This window comes from Pundamilia nyererei, unplaced genomic scaffold (assembly GCF_000239375.1).
Source record: "Pundamilia nyererei isolate P.nyererei 1_Seehausen unplaced genomic scaffold, PunNye1.0 scaffold00033, whole genome shotgun sequence".
Classification (NCBI taxonomy): domain Eukaryota; kingdom Metazoa; phylum Chordata; class Actinopteri; order Cichliformes; family Cichlidae; genus Pundamilia; species Pundamilia nyererei.
The window spans coordinates 4,098,337-4,112,798 of record NW_005187434.1 but is presented as its reverse complement, the minus strand read 5'-3'; the positions used below and the strand labels follow the sequence as shown (position 1 = coordinate 4,112,798).

Here is a 14,462-nt window from a genome sequence, read left to right as displayed (position 1 = left end):
GCTTTGTTGTTCGGGGTGTCCCTGTGGGTCACCCCGACGTTTTTACGCAGTGGAACGACTGTTGCCGCCTCTCCGTACGGCTGAGAATTGTGAACTCATGTTACCACACATTGTTGTTGTTGGAATGTGAAACGATAGCTCGCGTTAGCGAGATATTTTATTAATGGTTAAGCAGCTCAGTTTGCTGTGGCAGGTGGCATGTGAATGGTAGGATTAGCCCAGCAGGTGACATCTGGACGTACATGTTATTAAACGTTAAGCGGTGATATTCTGGCTCTCTTTAAAGGGCTCCTGGTGGATGTTGCTAGCTAACCAAACGCTGCTTCGGTTTTAAGCTAGCTGCTTCAGCTGTCCGATTGGCAAAAACAGCAAGCTAGCCGATAAACAGGTTTACTGAAACTTTAGCTTTGTGTGTTACAAATGTCGAACTCCGCTGAAATTACGCTCCCCCTCGAATGGGACGACGATGAGCGAATGAATTTTATGTTCTCCGACTTCAAGGAGAACCGAGACGTCAACACTACGGACTGGGACAGTAAGATGGACTTCTGGACGGCTCTGATCGTGAAGAGCTGCAAGGACCGCCGCACCGTCTGTGTCAATCTGCAGGAACTGAACAAAATCTTCAAGAGAAAAGAAAAGTCACCGCTTGGCTTGGCTACTGTCATCCAGTCCATGGCCACGTAAGTGAATCTCTGCCCCCCCACTAAGCCTGCCAGTCTGGGTCAGTCTACTTAGATTGTCTGTATTTTTCTTTTTCGGCGGACAGATGCGGGAAGATCCAGAGGGAGTCGGAGTTTGCTGCTAATGTGGACTGTGGCTGGTTGTCCTGGGGTGTGGGTCTGCTGCTAGTGAAGCCTCTAAAGTGGACCTTCTCGGCTCTTTTGGGTAGCAGCCGGGTGCATTTGGAGGAGTCTTTTGTCATCATTGAACTAGTAAAGGTTTGTTGTTCTCATTAAAGTTCACATATTCATAGCAGCTGACATCCATACATTCAAGCCACTGAGATCTTTACATTTTTAGTTATACTGTCAATAACTTCTCTAAGTTATTACTGTGCGCATTTCTTATCTTGATCTCCCATAATGCACTTTAAGTTTCATATTGCAGTAGATGGCAAGCCCTGATGCTGCATATTAGTGAGCCAAATTAAATGCATCTTGCATATTTTGAATTGCAGCTAGGATGAGGGATTTCTCTTTCCATTTCTCCAGTATTTGGCAGCCATTAAAATACAAAATTCTCTTTTTGTTCCCCAGGAGAAAGCAGCAGAATTACTCAGGGTCTACCGCAGCAGTGAATTTTCAAGCTGCTCCATTGTGTCATTTCAAGATCTCTGCACCCTCTCCTCTAACATCTGTGCTGATGAGGGCACCCTATGCATGGCGCTCCTGCAGCTGCAGAGGGACAAGCAAGTCATGGTTTCGTTGCACGAAGGCGAGAAGGTAAGTCTGCCCACCATTAACAATCTGCACATTTAACATTTTCAGCGACATCTTTATGTAAGGAATCTCTCTGTCCTTGTGTGTTTTCTCTTACAGATTGTTAAGTTTTGTCTACCTGGACAGGACCGCGTGTCTGCGGTTAGTGACGTGGACATAGGCATCTATCAGCTGCAGCGCAGTGAGAAACTGCTTGGAGAGCGGGTTGAGAAATTGGGTCTCGAGGCTGACAAGTAACTCACATTTTATAATAAACGATTGATTTGGTTTGTGTGCTACTCGTGTCATCAGATTTCTTTAAATTTTATTTTATTTTTTAGGAACAGTGATTCAGAAAGACAGATTTTTTGCTGAAATTGCTTTACGTGATCTAATTGCAGGTGCAAAGAGGAAGCAAGGATTCTGCTGCGGGAAGGGAAGAAATCACAGGTTATTACTAATGTTGACTGTTTAAAAAACCAAAAAAAAAGTCATTTAAGCACTTGCAACCAAATATGCGATGGCAGTCACAGCACCTATTTATGTTTGCTGTCAATCCAAAAAGGCACTGAGGTGTTTGAGAGGTCGCAAGAGGGTAGAAAAGAGAGCAGACAACTTATTTGCCAAGCTGGAGTCCATCAGGGAAATCCTGGATCGAATAGCCCAGTCACAGAGTGATAAGATGGTAAGGGCAACACTAACAGGAGCTGCCACAGCCTTATTGTACAGCTGTTTATAACCAAGCTGGTTGTTGTCTCATGTCTTTAGGTTATGCAAGCATATCAGGCTGGAGTGGCTGCCCTGAGGCTCTCTCTCAAAGACGTGACTGTGGAGCGCGCTGAGAGCCTTGTGGATCAAATCCAGGAGGTACACAACTTCTTTTTATGTTCAACTTAATTGCATGTTTTATTATTTTTAAGTAGGACTCATTATGATGTGTTCAGAATTTGCAAACTGATGATGACACACAGCTCTCCCCTACATAAGCTGCCTTTTATAGGTTAAAAGTAATGGTATCAGTGCTGATATTAGATATACTTAGGGATGGGAATTGATAAGAATTTAGCAACTCTGATAACATTATCAGTTCTCATTGGCTCCACTTTGACAGTCACCACCATCTCTAAAGCAACATAACAAAGCACCTAAAAAGGGAACTGCTTCAAAAAAAACTCCAACAAAGCACAATTCCTGCTAAATATGAAAACAACAAGTAAATGTGTTTTCACTGTACAAAAAACATCACTGAGTACAAACAGGCCATGGCGGAGGAGATGATAGCAACTAGGGATGTGCAACTCTGAAAAATTACTGATGTGATCACATGGTGCAAAAACAGAATACAAAATACAACAACCCAGGTAGAAAATACTTTTCAGTGTTATTATATGACAGCATGGTTAAGTTACTTTAATTATTGTTGGACTAAAGTCTTAAGTGGTTATTTTATACTTTTTCTTAAAATGTACATGTGGACTGACCTCATAACTTGAAACTTTAGTCATAATTAATATGAGAATGCATCACTCTAACAATATATGAATGACAAAAACATAAGGAGAAGGCATAATAGATCCACTTTAGTTAACTCCAGCATTTAACGATCTTCATGTATCCTCTCTGTAAACAGTTATGTGACACTCAAGATGAGGTGAACCAGACTATATCCAGCGGTGTGACTGCTGCAGGTAAGTCATTCTGTTTGAGCTGTATCTACAAGATGCTTTATATCTGATTTTAATAGAGCTCTAAGTTAATCATGTCTCTTTGTGTTTTTGTTCTGTAGATGAAGACATGGATGAGCTGGAGGAAGAACTGAAATCTTTGTTGAATGATTCAAAGCCAGATTCCGTCTCAGGTTTACCCACAGTCCCAGCAACCAATCTGCAGCCCTCTGCTGAGTCCATCCTCAGTTCTCTGCCCGACATACCTCAACGCCCCTTGAATATTAGCACCGAGCAGCTGGAGGAAGAATTAAATCAGTTGACTCTTACAGATTCAGGTTTGCACTTTGAGTTTTGTTCTCTGTCCAGCTTTGTTGTAAGTCTTTTGAAATAACACACAGTCATTTCTCTGTCCAGGCTTTCAAAAGAAGAAATTGACATCGCCAGCCAAGATATTAGATCCTGCACAGTGACGGAGCAGGCAAGACGTGGCAAGCCTGAAGGTCTTCATCGCATATCAAGACAAAGTGAAGCTCTTAGAAATTAAAGCGAGTTCGTACAAGTTAAAATAATACTCAGTAGTGATTTGAGGGATTGTGAAGCCAACACCACGTTGACAACAAAGCACTTTCTGTCATTTGTCGTTGAAAAAAAAAATTTCCTTATTGTGGGGGCATGCCAAAAAGGACTTTAAAAATATATATATTTCCCCCTCTGTGCACTTTTTAACTTGAGCGCTTTCAAATGCTCTCAAGTCAGGAGTGAACGTTTTAACCCCTTGAAACTGGTTCTTTGGTATGTCACCACTAGGACATAATTTTATGCTATTTTTGAGAAGAGTAAGAAAACAAACTGTATTTGTTGTTTATTGTGTGTTTATTATTGTGTGTAAATGTCCATCAATAGCAGTCCTGTAAAGTGCATTAAGTGGCCTTTTGGATTGTAAATATGAACCTAAAAGGAAAGAGAATGTTATGCCAAATGATTTATAAAAACTGCATTTAGTCTCAATACAGAGTACCTGTAAAGACTGAGAAAAGCCTACCTTAAGTGAGTTTAACCAAATATGCCATATCAAAAATAAAATTTATTTTAATCACTCATCTGTGGTGCTCGTGCGTCGGTCCCTGTGCTCAGGCTGTGCAAAGGACAGTTAGTAGTTGTTTGGAGCCACCTCTGGAATAAACGGAGAATAAACAAGTATAATTTGAATTGGGCAGACATAAAGCATTTTTCTATTAGAATTGACCACAAAAGCACTCTGGACTGGGTAGGGAAGCCCGCACAGGAAGGCCCACTAGGAAATTTACTTCTTGCATCAAATGTGACCCTAAATATAGTTGTACTGTAAATATTTAGGAAATTAATAGCTTTTCCAAAACTTCTGTCACACAGTATCCACTCGTCAGCCACTTTAACAGGACCTCCTTTGAGTACAGTGAACCTGCTGGAGGCAGCCATCAGACTATAGGTACACTGTGGTCCTGGTCAGCAACAATACTAAGGATAGGCTGTCGCACTTAAAGGATGCTCAGCTAGTACTAACAGGCCTAAGTGTGTCAGTAAATATCCTGCACATTTTCACACCACCACAGGCTCAATGGATATATTCATGCTTTCATGTCTTTGTGCCAAATTCTGATTCTATTATCATGTTAAGGCAAAACTCGAGACTCGTAAGACTAAGTATACATTTAATCTTAAAGTAACATTTTTGCCCTAAGAACTGGTTCTTACAACCAAATCATTGAAGTAAAATATTATGTTTTACAAATGTTTTTTGGTCTATGACTTATGTTTTTAAGGTATTGTTTACATGTAATGCAGTCTTTGTTTTCATAGAGTGACTAATATCCCTTCAGTGACATTTTCTTTTAAAAATTGGGACACCTAGTGTCTGGTAGAAGTACATACACAGGTAAGTATAAAAAGGCAGATTTTTTCCTGATGTGATTCAGTTTTTATTTTTGTTTAAATCTAAGAACAACAGACTCTGTAAATGGGTCTAGCATAACAATGGTATTGTGAGTTATAGTCATGTGACTGCATGGCTGCTGGTGTAGACAGGTGTGCAAAACAGCCACAGTTTGGATCATGGAGAACACTTTCAGTGTGGCCCATCAGCCACTAACAGAAACCCAGTAACCCTTTGAAAAAAATCATTTATTGTTTATTGTACTGTTTTGTATAGTACACCTTACAGTGAAAAGCAGATTATTTAGTGATTTTAATTACCGTCACATTGGTGGTGTAACTACAGTGAATATCTGAGGTGTTGTTGTACTTTCTATTGAGTCCTACAATCAATAATAAATAAAAAAAAAGGAATTCATTACAAATGTACAGCTTTTATAAAGTACAATTAATAATATCACAAAAATCCTATTACAGCAGTGTTTTTGAAAAGAATGCCCTTGCATGACAACATCAATGGATAAATGTTGAAACTAAAATTTAGTTGTCACAGTGGCTTACACTGTCTCTCAGAAACACGCACTCGCTGTCGCTCTCTCTCTCACGCCTATTGCTGTTTTTCCAGTCAGCAAAGGAAAAGATGAGAGTCCAGTTTTCACCTTCGCAACTGCCAATCGTCTAATTGCATATTACACAGCTCATACCTACAGGGCTGTTATTATACTGATATCACAAGCAGATGAAAGACATTCAGGGAGTAATAGTTTAATTATTTCAGCTCTATCCTAAGCAGCTGCACACAGCTTGTTATACAGTTTGTTGATATGTCCAGAGAAGATGAAGAAGACAGAGATATGTAAATATAACTATTATCCATGACTACATTATGGAGCTCGTGTATGGTAAAACTGGTTCAGCAGGCACTGATGCAGATATTTGGCTAAGAATTTGTTGTGTGCACCATGTAAGACAGAATGAAGTGAAAGCCTAAGCAAAAAGTCAATGTGTGATAGTACAAGGACTCACTGGGGTGTACAGTAAATAAACATTTGGCATGCTTTATAGTAGTCCATTTCTACTGTATATGAAAAAAAAACAAAAGTCCTAATGGAATACCATCACCAAATCATAATATACTTTCATAGTTTCTTTTTTAATATTGCAGTGTTGCGTCAAAAGCAGGCTACAAAGTGGTTCAGGCTGCTTCTTGTTCTTGCAGTGTGGTGTGTATACAGTAGATGTGCATTTAAGGTGCAGGTTTGCAGTGCAGTGTTAAACTGTCCTGTCGGCTCCCGAGCGCTTCCGCACAACCTTCTCCTCGTTGACCTGGTCCACTGCCAGAGTCTCCACGTCCGCCTGTGGCGGAGCCAGGGGAGGAGTGCCATGTGGAATGCGGTGTGCCACGCCCACGTGAGCCCTGTACTGACGGTCCCGTGCGGGGCTGTGTCGCGGACTTGCCGTAGCGCCCAGTGGAGTAGCATGTGAGCGCTCAGGGGCAATGGGAGGGATGACAGCAGGCCGCTCACGAACTACCTGTGGTTCAGGAGACTCTCTGCCTGCCTGCAAGAAGGGTGTTGGGTCAGGCATGGCATCCACTGTCTCCCGCAGCACCATCCGTCTACCGTCCGCTCCAAGGCGATACACCTCTGTCAACTCTGGATGTAGAGGCTGGGAGAGGCTCTTCTTCATGCGGCGACGTGGGGTTTCAGGCTGCCTGTCCTTGGCCGGTGGAGGCGTGGGCTTATACGAGGTGACAGGACTGGCGTTAGGGCTGGCCTCAGAGGAACTGCTGGCTAACAGCTTTTTCTTAGTGGCGTGTAGTTGTGAGGTAAGGTAAGCAATGGTACTGGCTCTCTGCTCTAACTCCCCAGACAAAACAGCCAGTTTATGGCTCTTCATCTTAAGCTCCTCCAGGTACTTCTTTTCTCTCTCTTTGATGGTGTTTTCCAGGACAGAAATCATGGCGTTCTTTTGCTCCAGGTCCCTGAGAAGCTCTGTGTTCTCCTCCTCTTTCTTCTTCAACTGGGCCTCCAGCTCCTCACACCTCCTTTGCAGCTCCCTGCATCGGGCCTCGCTGCTGTCTGCACACACAGAAAAAACCCAACAGCTCTTACATGGAATACTGTGCAAAAGTCTCAAGCCACCCAACATTCCTTTATATGTTGACAGGAAAATAGGAAATAGTGCAGCAATTACTGAAAGATGCAAACATACATGTAAATACAGAATAAAAGGAAAAATAGTTTGATAATTCTAACATAAAAGTCAATATTTGATATGACCACCTTTATTCTTCAACACAGCCTGAACTCTCTTAGACAAGCTTTCTTGAAATTTTCTTTAAGCAGTCTTAATAATGTTGAGGTCTGAGCTCTAATGAGGCCAATCCATTCTATGTTTTTCTATCCAACTATGCTTTGACTGCATTAGCAATCTGTTTGGGATCTGAAAAATAAAGAAAATAAAGCTGTTGCTAGTACGTTGTTACTCCAGATGGTGCTGCAATGGTATTCTACTTTTCTGCTTTCATAATTGCATCAATTTTGATGAGATCCCGAACTCCACTTGCTGAAATGCAGCCCCAAACCATGACAGAGCCCCCACTGTGTTTTACGGCTGTAGACAATTTCTGTTGTCCCTCTATCCTGAATACCTCCGTACATACCGACAATCATTTGAACAAAAATAAATAAAAGAAATTTTAAAGAAATTTCAAGTTTGGAATCATCACTCTGTAAAGACCTGTTGCCAATGACTATCAGTGCAATTCTTCAGCCTTTTGTCCTCATTTCCCTTGCTTAATAACAGCTTCTTGACAGACGCACTTCCACTGACATCATTTCTGATGAGGCTTTCAGTGAACAGAAGATGAATCAAATGAAGGGTCAGATGCATCTCTCAGGTCTCAAGACAGGTCTTTCTGTTGGAAACGACTTTCAGATACTGTTTATCTAGTGTAGGTCATTTTTAAAACCTAACATTTCTTCTATCTGTCCTCTGCTTGTTCAGTTTTATGGACACTGCACACCATGCTGAGACATGCCAAGTTTTCAGCTAACAGCTCTTTGGGAATCACTTTATTGGTGCAAAAATACTCATGTAAATCTTAACTCTCTTAAACTGTGTAGTCTTTGGCATTTTTCCTTTACACAACTAAAGAAACTGGAAGAAATTTTGTGTTGTTGTGACTGCTAGTAACAAAGTGCCTAAAGATACAATTTAAAATAGCTTCTTTGCTGGTTCATCCCTTGACTTAGCTACCATTTTTATGCTTGAATGATTAATGACAAAATAAACAAACAAAAAATAACAACAAACCACCACTTTAAAAAACTACAAGAAAGTCTGGCTCCTTGGCAGCAAAATATTAAAAATGACATAAGAGCATATATATATATATATATATATATATATATATACATATATACATACATACATATATATATATGAAACAAAGACCACCGGACTAATCATTAGTGCATTAAGTGCAGACGCTGACTATAGGCTGACAGAGATGGTATGATCCTACAGAGACTCATCTGCAGTGGGCAGAGAGCTCCTGTCTCACATTACATCTCTGGTAGACAGAGTACTCCCATGTGATCTCCATCACTGCTGCCCCCACCCAGCCTTGCCCCACCCAGGTACAATCAATGTATAGCTATGTTTGTATATGTGCAAAAAATATGGAATGAAGCACATTTGTGTATTTTTTATTCAGTAGAAATCCTCAATCCTTTGCAATTCCTTCATTTAGTCTAATTAAATACAGGGGTGGTTACAGCAATGTTATATCATTTTTTTCACTTTCTGAAGGAGGGGCTGGTACATGTTTGCTACAGCTAGAACAGCTGGGCCCTGCTAAAGTGAGCATTTAGCAGTGTGTGCATTAGTGCTGTGACACATAATCTCATTTCCTGCACTCCAATCTCTGAGATGTCCCCCACTAACATGATAGTGCTTCTGACTGGAGGCCTTGACAATACTGATTGAGGCTGGGCCTTTAAGGACACCAACTACGTAATGTGCTCCTGGTGACATACTCACTTGCACACATCAGTGTGGCCATCAATAGTTTGTACATAAATTAAATTGTATTCCGCCTATCAGGTGCCTTTGAGGCTGTGCTGTGGAGCAGCATGTGATTCAGACCAGTGATGTCACTCCATGTCATGGCCCTGGTTTTATGGGGGAGGGGCAGGTGGCAATGAGCAATGGGAGCTGCAATAAACAGCAGGGAGGCCCACACTGCAATACTTCTTGGGTGGGAACAGGGAGAGTGCTGTGCTCCCAGGCCTGTCCACTGACACAGACCTCTATTTCAAAGGAAAAAACACTGATTTACAGCCTTTACTGCTGTGGGGGTTTTGTGCTGCACAGTTTGAAGTAGTTACAGAAAATGCAATATATCATTCTAAAACCCAAAAGACAAAGAATAAAAAAATATTTTACCTGGGGGAAGTGAGTATAATTTGAAACAGTTTTTTTAGCTTCTCTTGTCAGAATACCAGTGTCATGTCAGAAGATTGAACTAATAAGACTGACTGGTCTAAAAAGAAAAGGGCTAGACCAAAGGGCTCACACTGGGCAAAACAGTGTGTAAAGCATTAGCAGTAATCACCTTTCCACAACAAATTAATGGCATCGCTAACTCATGACAACAACGCTGAATGCCAGTGGTATAACTGGTGCTTGTGTACTACAAATGATGCTTACCTGAGGGATCGGAGCTTCTGATAGTGAGCTCATACGTCAGGTCTATGAAAGAAAAAGAAGAGGGTTATTTACAATGCCTGCGCTACATGAGGCTAGAACAGGGCAGCTATCTAACAGCATGCTCCTCACATACTAATTAACAGCAAAGCAAGTTTGGGGAAAACATGTCTGTGCTTTCCATATGGCAGTGTCCATTTAATAAGATTAGTGAGAGCTCATCGTCAGCTTTAGTAAACAGGTTAGCCCTGGATGTCAGGAAGTCAGGGGCAGATCATGCTGTTTTCTCCTTTTCCTGGGCGACCATATTTATGTCTGCTGCGTGTATCTATTACTGCCAATAAGTCGCCATATTTTTTCAGACATATTTAGCACTGGAAACGCATCATCTTGCTGACCTTTAGTTCCAGGCATAAGCTTAGGTTCAGCAAAAGCCTCTGTTTTAAATTCATGAGCACTCCCTACCACAGTTGAGATTAAATGTGTTGGTCTTCCACAGCAGCGTGAAGTCCTACTTGTGGCCCTTCTCACCTGTGCACTGCTGCTGTAATCTGCGGATCTCTGCATGCAGCCCCTTTAGCGTGTTGGCGTGGTCCTGCTGGAGGAAGAGCAGGTTTTTCTGTGCACTCTGCAACTGATTTTCCATTGTTACATTTGCTGACGCCATGGTGGATTTTGTTCGGACACACAACTGGCCTCGCAACCTCCAGGCGGACATGACAGAAAGGAGACGAGGTAGAGACAGAGAGAGTAAAAAAAAAAGAGAGACAGAGAAGAAGACCATAAAAAAAGTAATCACATCAATTCTCACCCATTTGGCTGTAAACGTGAGATTTAGGATACGGTCTAACTTTGCTTTCTAAGCAAACCAGCCAATACGGGATGATACCATTAACCCCATTTACAAAGAAGGGCATTTTACATTTAAACTGATCATCCAAAGGCAAAAACGGCAACTCTGTTTGTTGTTTGTTATGCACAGTAGCTGTGTCGGATATCATTATTGCCTGGGTCAATGCTAGAATAAGACTATAGCAGAGAAAGGCCAGTAATGGCTTGCTGTACTTAACGACCAATCACTGAAATTAGGCTATTGATTTATAATACAGAGTGGGCCCTGCTGGCCTTAAAAAAGGCATCTAAAAGGTAACACTAATCTAATACGTACTAATCCAATTTACATATTATCTTGTAATTTGATAAAGCGACGCAGTGGAAATATTTTTCCTCTGTGAGAGTCTTTCAAATTCAGAATATCTAACAGACCCCAACAGTGAAACAGCATAACATATGTCTCTATTACATAATGCTCTCATTAAGTGTCCATAACACCATCAGTCATAACACTAAATCAAAGCTGAACACATTAACAGATGTCACGGTGAGTGACACTGGGTGTGGCTTGCCCCACCTTCTTCCACACTCTCTTCACTGAACATCCTTGTCTCCAGAGGCGAGTCTCAATATCTCCACCCTCTGTTAAACTGTGCTGAGGCTTCAGAGAACACTGATCTCCGCTAAAATCCCCTCCTGTATACAGAGGCAGCCTCTGACTGCAATCATAAGTGTGTTTCAATAAAACATCTCTGAGCTTCCCACTCTTACATCATCTAACTTATATGAATAATACATCCCATGCACCTGACCTAACATGCTCCCTAGTTTTAGCTCTCACGCGCCTGTGTGTTTTTGCCATGAAAACATGTGATAACCAAAACACAGCCTGGCACATACAGCTGGGGGTGTGTCACAAAGGCTGAGGAGATAATCTATTATTGATGAGTAATGTGCGGTCCTTCCGGTAAACCCTGCGCTGCAAGCATATCTCTCATCCCATCTCCTTCCTAGAATAGCTTTGATAGCTTTCCGCTTGCAAAGACGTGACCTCTGCCAACTTTAGTAATATGGCTCATGCCATAGCATGGAGGTGATTCAAAAAGTGTATGGATGCTCAGTGAATTAAAGAAAGACAGTTCCTCTAAGATGTAAATCCTTGCCATTTGAGCGTGTTTACTTGACTCTCTTTTCCTAATGTAGCAACCAGTATTTCCCCACACAGAGAATATAAATAATCAATGAACTGCAGCAGCAGAACGAAACATTAGCAAATAGCTACTATCCTCAGTCACAACTCCTTCGCTGTCACGCCCTGTAATGACGCTGAAACTGCACGCAAACGTGCATCCTTCAACCTTGGATTCCACACTGTAAACAGAAGCTTCCCTTCCAGCATCTTCTCTAAATCTGTTGCTTGTATTTTATGGAAAGATGCAGTCTGGGTTACTCTCCACAATAATCACGTCCTCACATAGAGTCATGTTTATGTCATCAACAAAAGCATTAAAAGGAAAACAGAGGCAGCTAAAGCTTAAGTGGTCTAACTACAAACAACGCCTGCAACTGCAACAGGACAGATAACGCTACGTGTTATTAGACTGCGCTCCACGACACTTTCAATTTCAGCACCTGCATTGCGGACAGCACCCCGAAATGAAGCCTCCGCTGGTCCTGGCGGTAGCTGCCAGAGGATCATTGTTTTAACGTTAATCTTCATCCAGAGACTTAATTCTCGACTTGACCTTCTTTATCTGTACCGAAGAATAAGAGAAAGTCGTAAATCAGGCCTGGCGAACGGTGGAAGTGAAAGGCTTCAAAACAGCCCACTTTCTGTGGTCTTTTTGACTCCGCGTGCTGTTGGATGCCATTGCTGCGTTTCAAGGGGTCATTACAAAGGCTGTCCTTGCAACCAATGCTATGTGCGACTGTGGTCCAGGGAGGAGCTGACCAGTGTCCAGCAAACAGTACATTTTCTTTCTCTGGTGGGTCACACCAAACCACACTTTACAATCACCCAAAAACAGCCTGCTGCACGCACAAAGCAACCGACCAATCCTAGCACGAAGATGGGGTTTTATTTAGCTTTGTGTAGGTGGTCAGGTAAATTCGGGATACACTGAATACATCCAACAGGGCTTATCCGTACTTTCGATGAAAGTCCTGCAGCAATGCGCACACATTAGCAGGTGCCATGCCATTATTAACGACATTAAGGCTTTTTCTGACGTGGAATAGACAAAACAATTTAAAAGTTAAAATGTAGTTTTATTGAGTGTGTTTAGATTAATCCCAAATAAAACTGAAGCACACAAAAATTAGCTTCAGATAAACGAAACATATATTTTAATGTGCCGATAGCCTCCTTCGAATAAAACGGGGTAACTACGTAAGCTATGAGGCTTTCATTGATGCTAGCCTAGCTTAACTGCTAACAAGGCTACAACAGTACCTTGACGTTATATGGCGGAGAGCTTACCTTACAGCTAAAAATACTCGGCCGTCGAATATCTTCTAAAATATCGGGAAATGTGGATAAACAGACTAGCCACACCGGCTAAGCGCAGTCCGCCTTGTGGGGCATGTCAAGGATGCTGCTGTCAGGGGTTCGCCTCCGCTGGGTTAAAGAGAGGGGTGGCTGTGTCAGTTTCCTATCATCTCCCCGAGCTACTAGACAAAATAAAGCGGTGCATCATGGGAAACCTGAACGTTAAGCGATACAACCCTAAAATGTTCCAGACCAGTGACTTTTGACCAGTTACATTAAAGTTAAAGGTTAGAATCACAGCTTGAATTTACGTGAGCTGAAACTAAGCAGCTCACGTAAAAGTAGAATAGAGTCTACTAACCTTTAAACGTCATTAAATGTGGAAGTAGCAGCTCTTACGGACGTGCCACCGTTTACGGGGAGAGCGTCGTCACCATAGCAACAGAAACTGTCACTTGTTAAGGGGTGAGGCGTACACGCCATCTAGTGATAGAGTCGAAGTAAGTAGTTGTTGTGTCAGGTGTGACGTGTCATAACTTCTTGATGCTTATGATAGTTTATTCAGGCGCTAGGTTTGATTTTTAGTTATGTCAAAGCGCCTGGAATGCGTGAAAAAATAAAAATGAACGAAAGCTGTTGGACAGTACAGCTGCAGGGCAGCAGGGGGCAGTATTGCCCCTCAATTACTGTGTAGGCGGTAAAACCACAGCAACAGTTTTTTTCCTTCCACTTATCACATGTTTTGACATTCCACTCTCTCTTTCTCGTTTTGGCTGCACTAACAGAGTCACACTCTCTAATCAACAATTAAAATGATCACTACCAAGTTCATCACATTAACACAAAAAACAGGAGAGAGCCAGTTGAGATTAAATGTGTTGGTCTTCCACAGCAGCGTGAAGTCCTACTTGTGGCCCTTCTCAGCACTGCTGCTGTAATCTGCGGATCTCTGCATGCAGCCCCTTTAGCGTGTTGGCGTGGTCCTGCTGGAGGAAGAGCAGGTTTTTCTGTGCACTCTGCAACTGATTTTCCAGTGTTACATTTGCTGACACCATGGTGGATTTTGTTCGGACACACAACTGGCCTCGCAACCTCCAGGCGGACATGACAGAAACGAGACGAGGTAGAGACAAAATGATCACTACCCAGTTCATCACATTAACAAATAAAAACAGAATAAAGGTAAATTAACAAATATCTGTTCAAATTAGGAGAGAGCCATCAATATCAGATCTGATATAATGATTATCAAAGTCAAAGTCAGTGCTTCATCATGTAGCTTTGTCTGTCAGAAATTTTGTCAATGAATACAACAAACATAGAAACAAACATAAAAAAGTATTGATAATTCTATAAAATATATTAAATAATAGTTAAATAATAATCTCTTTTTATCCTCAAAATTGAGATCATGTGCATTCCTGTTTC

The 14,462-nt window shown here is 41.7% G+C and overlaps 2 protein-coding genes across 6 annotated transcripts; one reads left to right on the top strand and one right to left on the bottom strand.

The window, feature by feature from the left end:
- The first annotated feature begins 39 nt into the window (after window positions 1-39).
- On the top strand, window positions 40-4,188 carry chmp7 (charged multivesicular body protein 7). 2 transcript variants are annotated; one of them, XM_005729571.2, is made up of 11 exons: window positions 40-388; window positions 502-683; window positions 770-941; window positions 1,260-1,445; window positions 1,542-1,675; window positions 1,823-1,871; window positions 1,987-2,106; window positions 2,190-2,288; window positions 3,052-3,109; window positions 3,208-3,423; window positions 3,503-4,188. In XM_005729571.2, the coding sequence occupies exons 2-11, from the start codon at window positions 541-543 to the stop codon at window positions 3,556-3,558; spliced, it is 1,233 nt and encodes a 410-aa protein (XP_005729628.1). In that variant the 5' UTR covers window positions 40-388; window positions 502-540; the 3' UTR covers window positions 3,559-4,188. The 2 variants fall into 2 exon arrangements, with proteins under 2 accessions (XP_005729628.1, XP_005729627.1); XM_005729570.2 differs by having other exon boundaries at window positions 40-683.
- A 1,633-nt stretch (window positions 4,189-5,821) lies between these two features.
- Window positions 5,822-13,474, bottom strand: ccdc92 (coiled-coil domain containing 92). Of its 4 annotated transcripts, XM_005729568.2 has the most exons (6): window positions 13,396-13,474; window positions 13,026-13,213; window positions 12,179-12,300; window positions 10,244-10,416; window positions 9,716-9,757; window positions 5,822-7,080 (listed from the first exon to the last, which is right to left on the bottom strand). In XM_005729568.2, exons 4-6 carry the CDS (start codon window positions 10,377-10,379, stop codon window positions 6,272-6,274), a joined length of 987 nt encoding a protein of 328 aa, XP_005729625.1. In that variant the 5' UTR covers window positions 10,380-10,416; window positions 12,179-12,300; window positions 13,026-13,213; window positions 13,396-13,474; the 3' UTR covers window positions 5,822-6,271. The 4 variants fall into 4 exon arrangements, with proteins under 4 accessions (XP_005729625.1, XP_005729624.1, XP_013765393.1 ...); XM_005729567.2 differs by lacking the exon at window positions 12,179-12,300 and having other exon boundaries at window positions 13,026-13,163; XM_013909939.1 differs by lacking the exon at window positions 12,179-12,300 and having other exon boundaries at window positions 13,026-13,216; window positions 13,396-13,464.
- Window positions 13,475-14,462: the final 988 nt, after the last annotated feature.

Bases quoted from the DNA above. Each gene is read 5' to 3' on its own strand.
- chmp7 (XM_005729570.2), top strand. From the start codon at position 421: ATGTCGAACTCCGCTGAAATTACGCTCCCCCTCGAATGGGACGACGAT. The intron at 684-769 runs GTAAGTGAATCT...TTCGGCGGACAG, and splicing joins GTCATCCAGTCCATGGCCAC to ATGCGGGAAGATCCAGAGGG. The intron at 1,446-1,541 runs GTAAGTCTGCCC...TTTCTCTTACAG, and splicing joins CGTTGCACGAAGGCGAGAAG to ATTGTTAAGTTTTGTCTACC.
- ccdc92 (XM_005729568.2), bottom strand. From the start codon at position 10,379: ATGGCGTCAGCAAATGTAACAATGGAAAATCAGTTGCAGAGTGCACAG. The intron at 9,758-10,243 runs GTGAGAAGGGCC...TTTCTTTCATAG, and splicing joins ATTACAGCAGCAGTGCACAG to ACCTGACGTATGAGCTCACT. The intron at 7,081-9,715 runs GTAAGCATCATT...CTGTGTGTGCAG, and splicing joins CAGAAGCTCCGATCCCTCAG to ACAGCAGCGAGGCCCGATGC.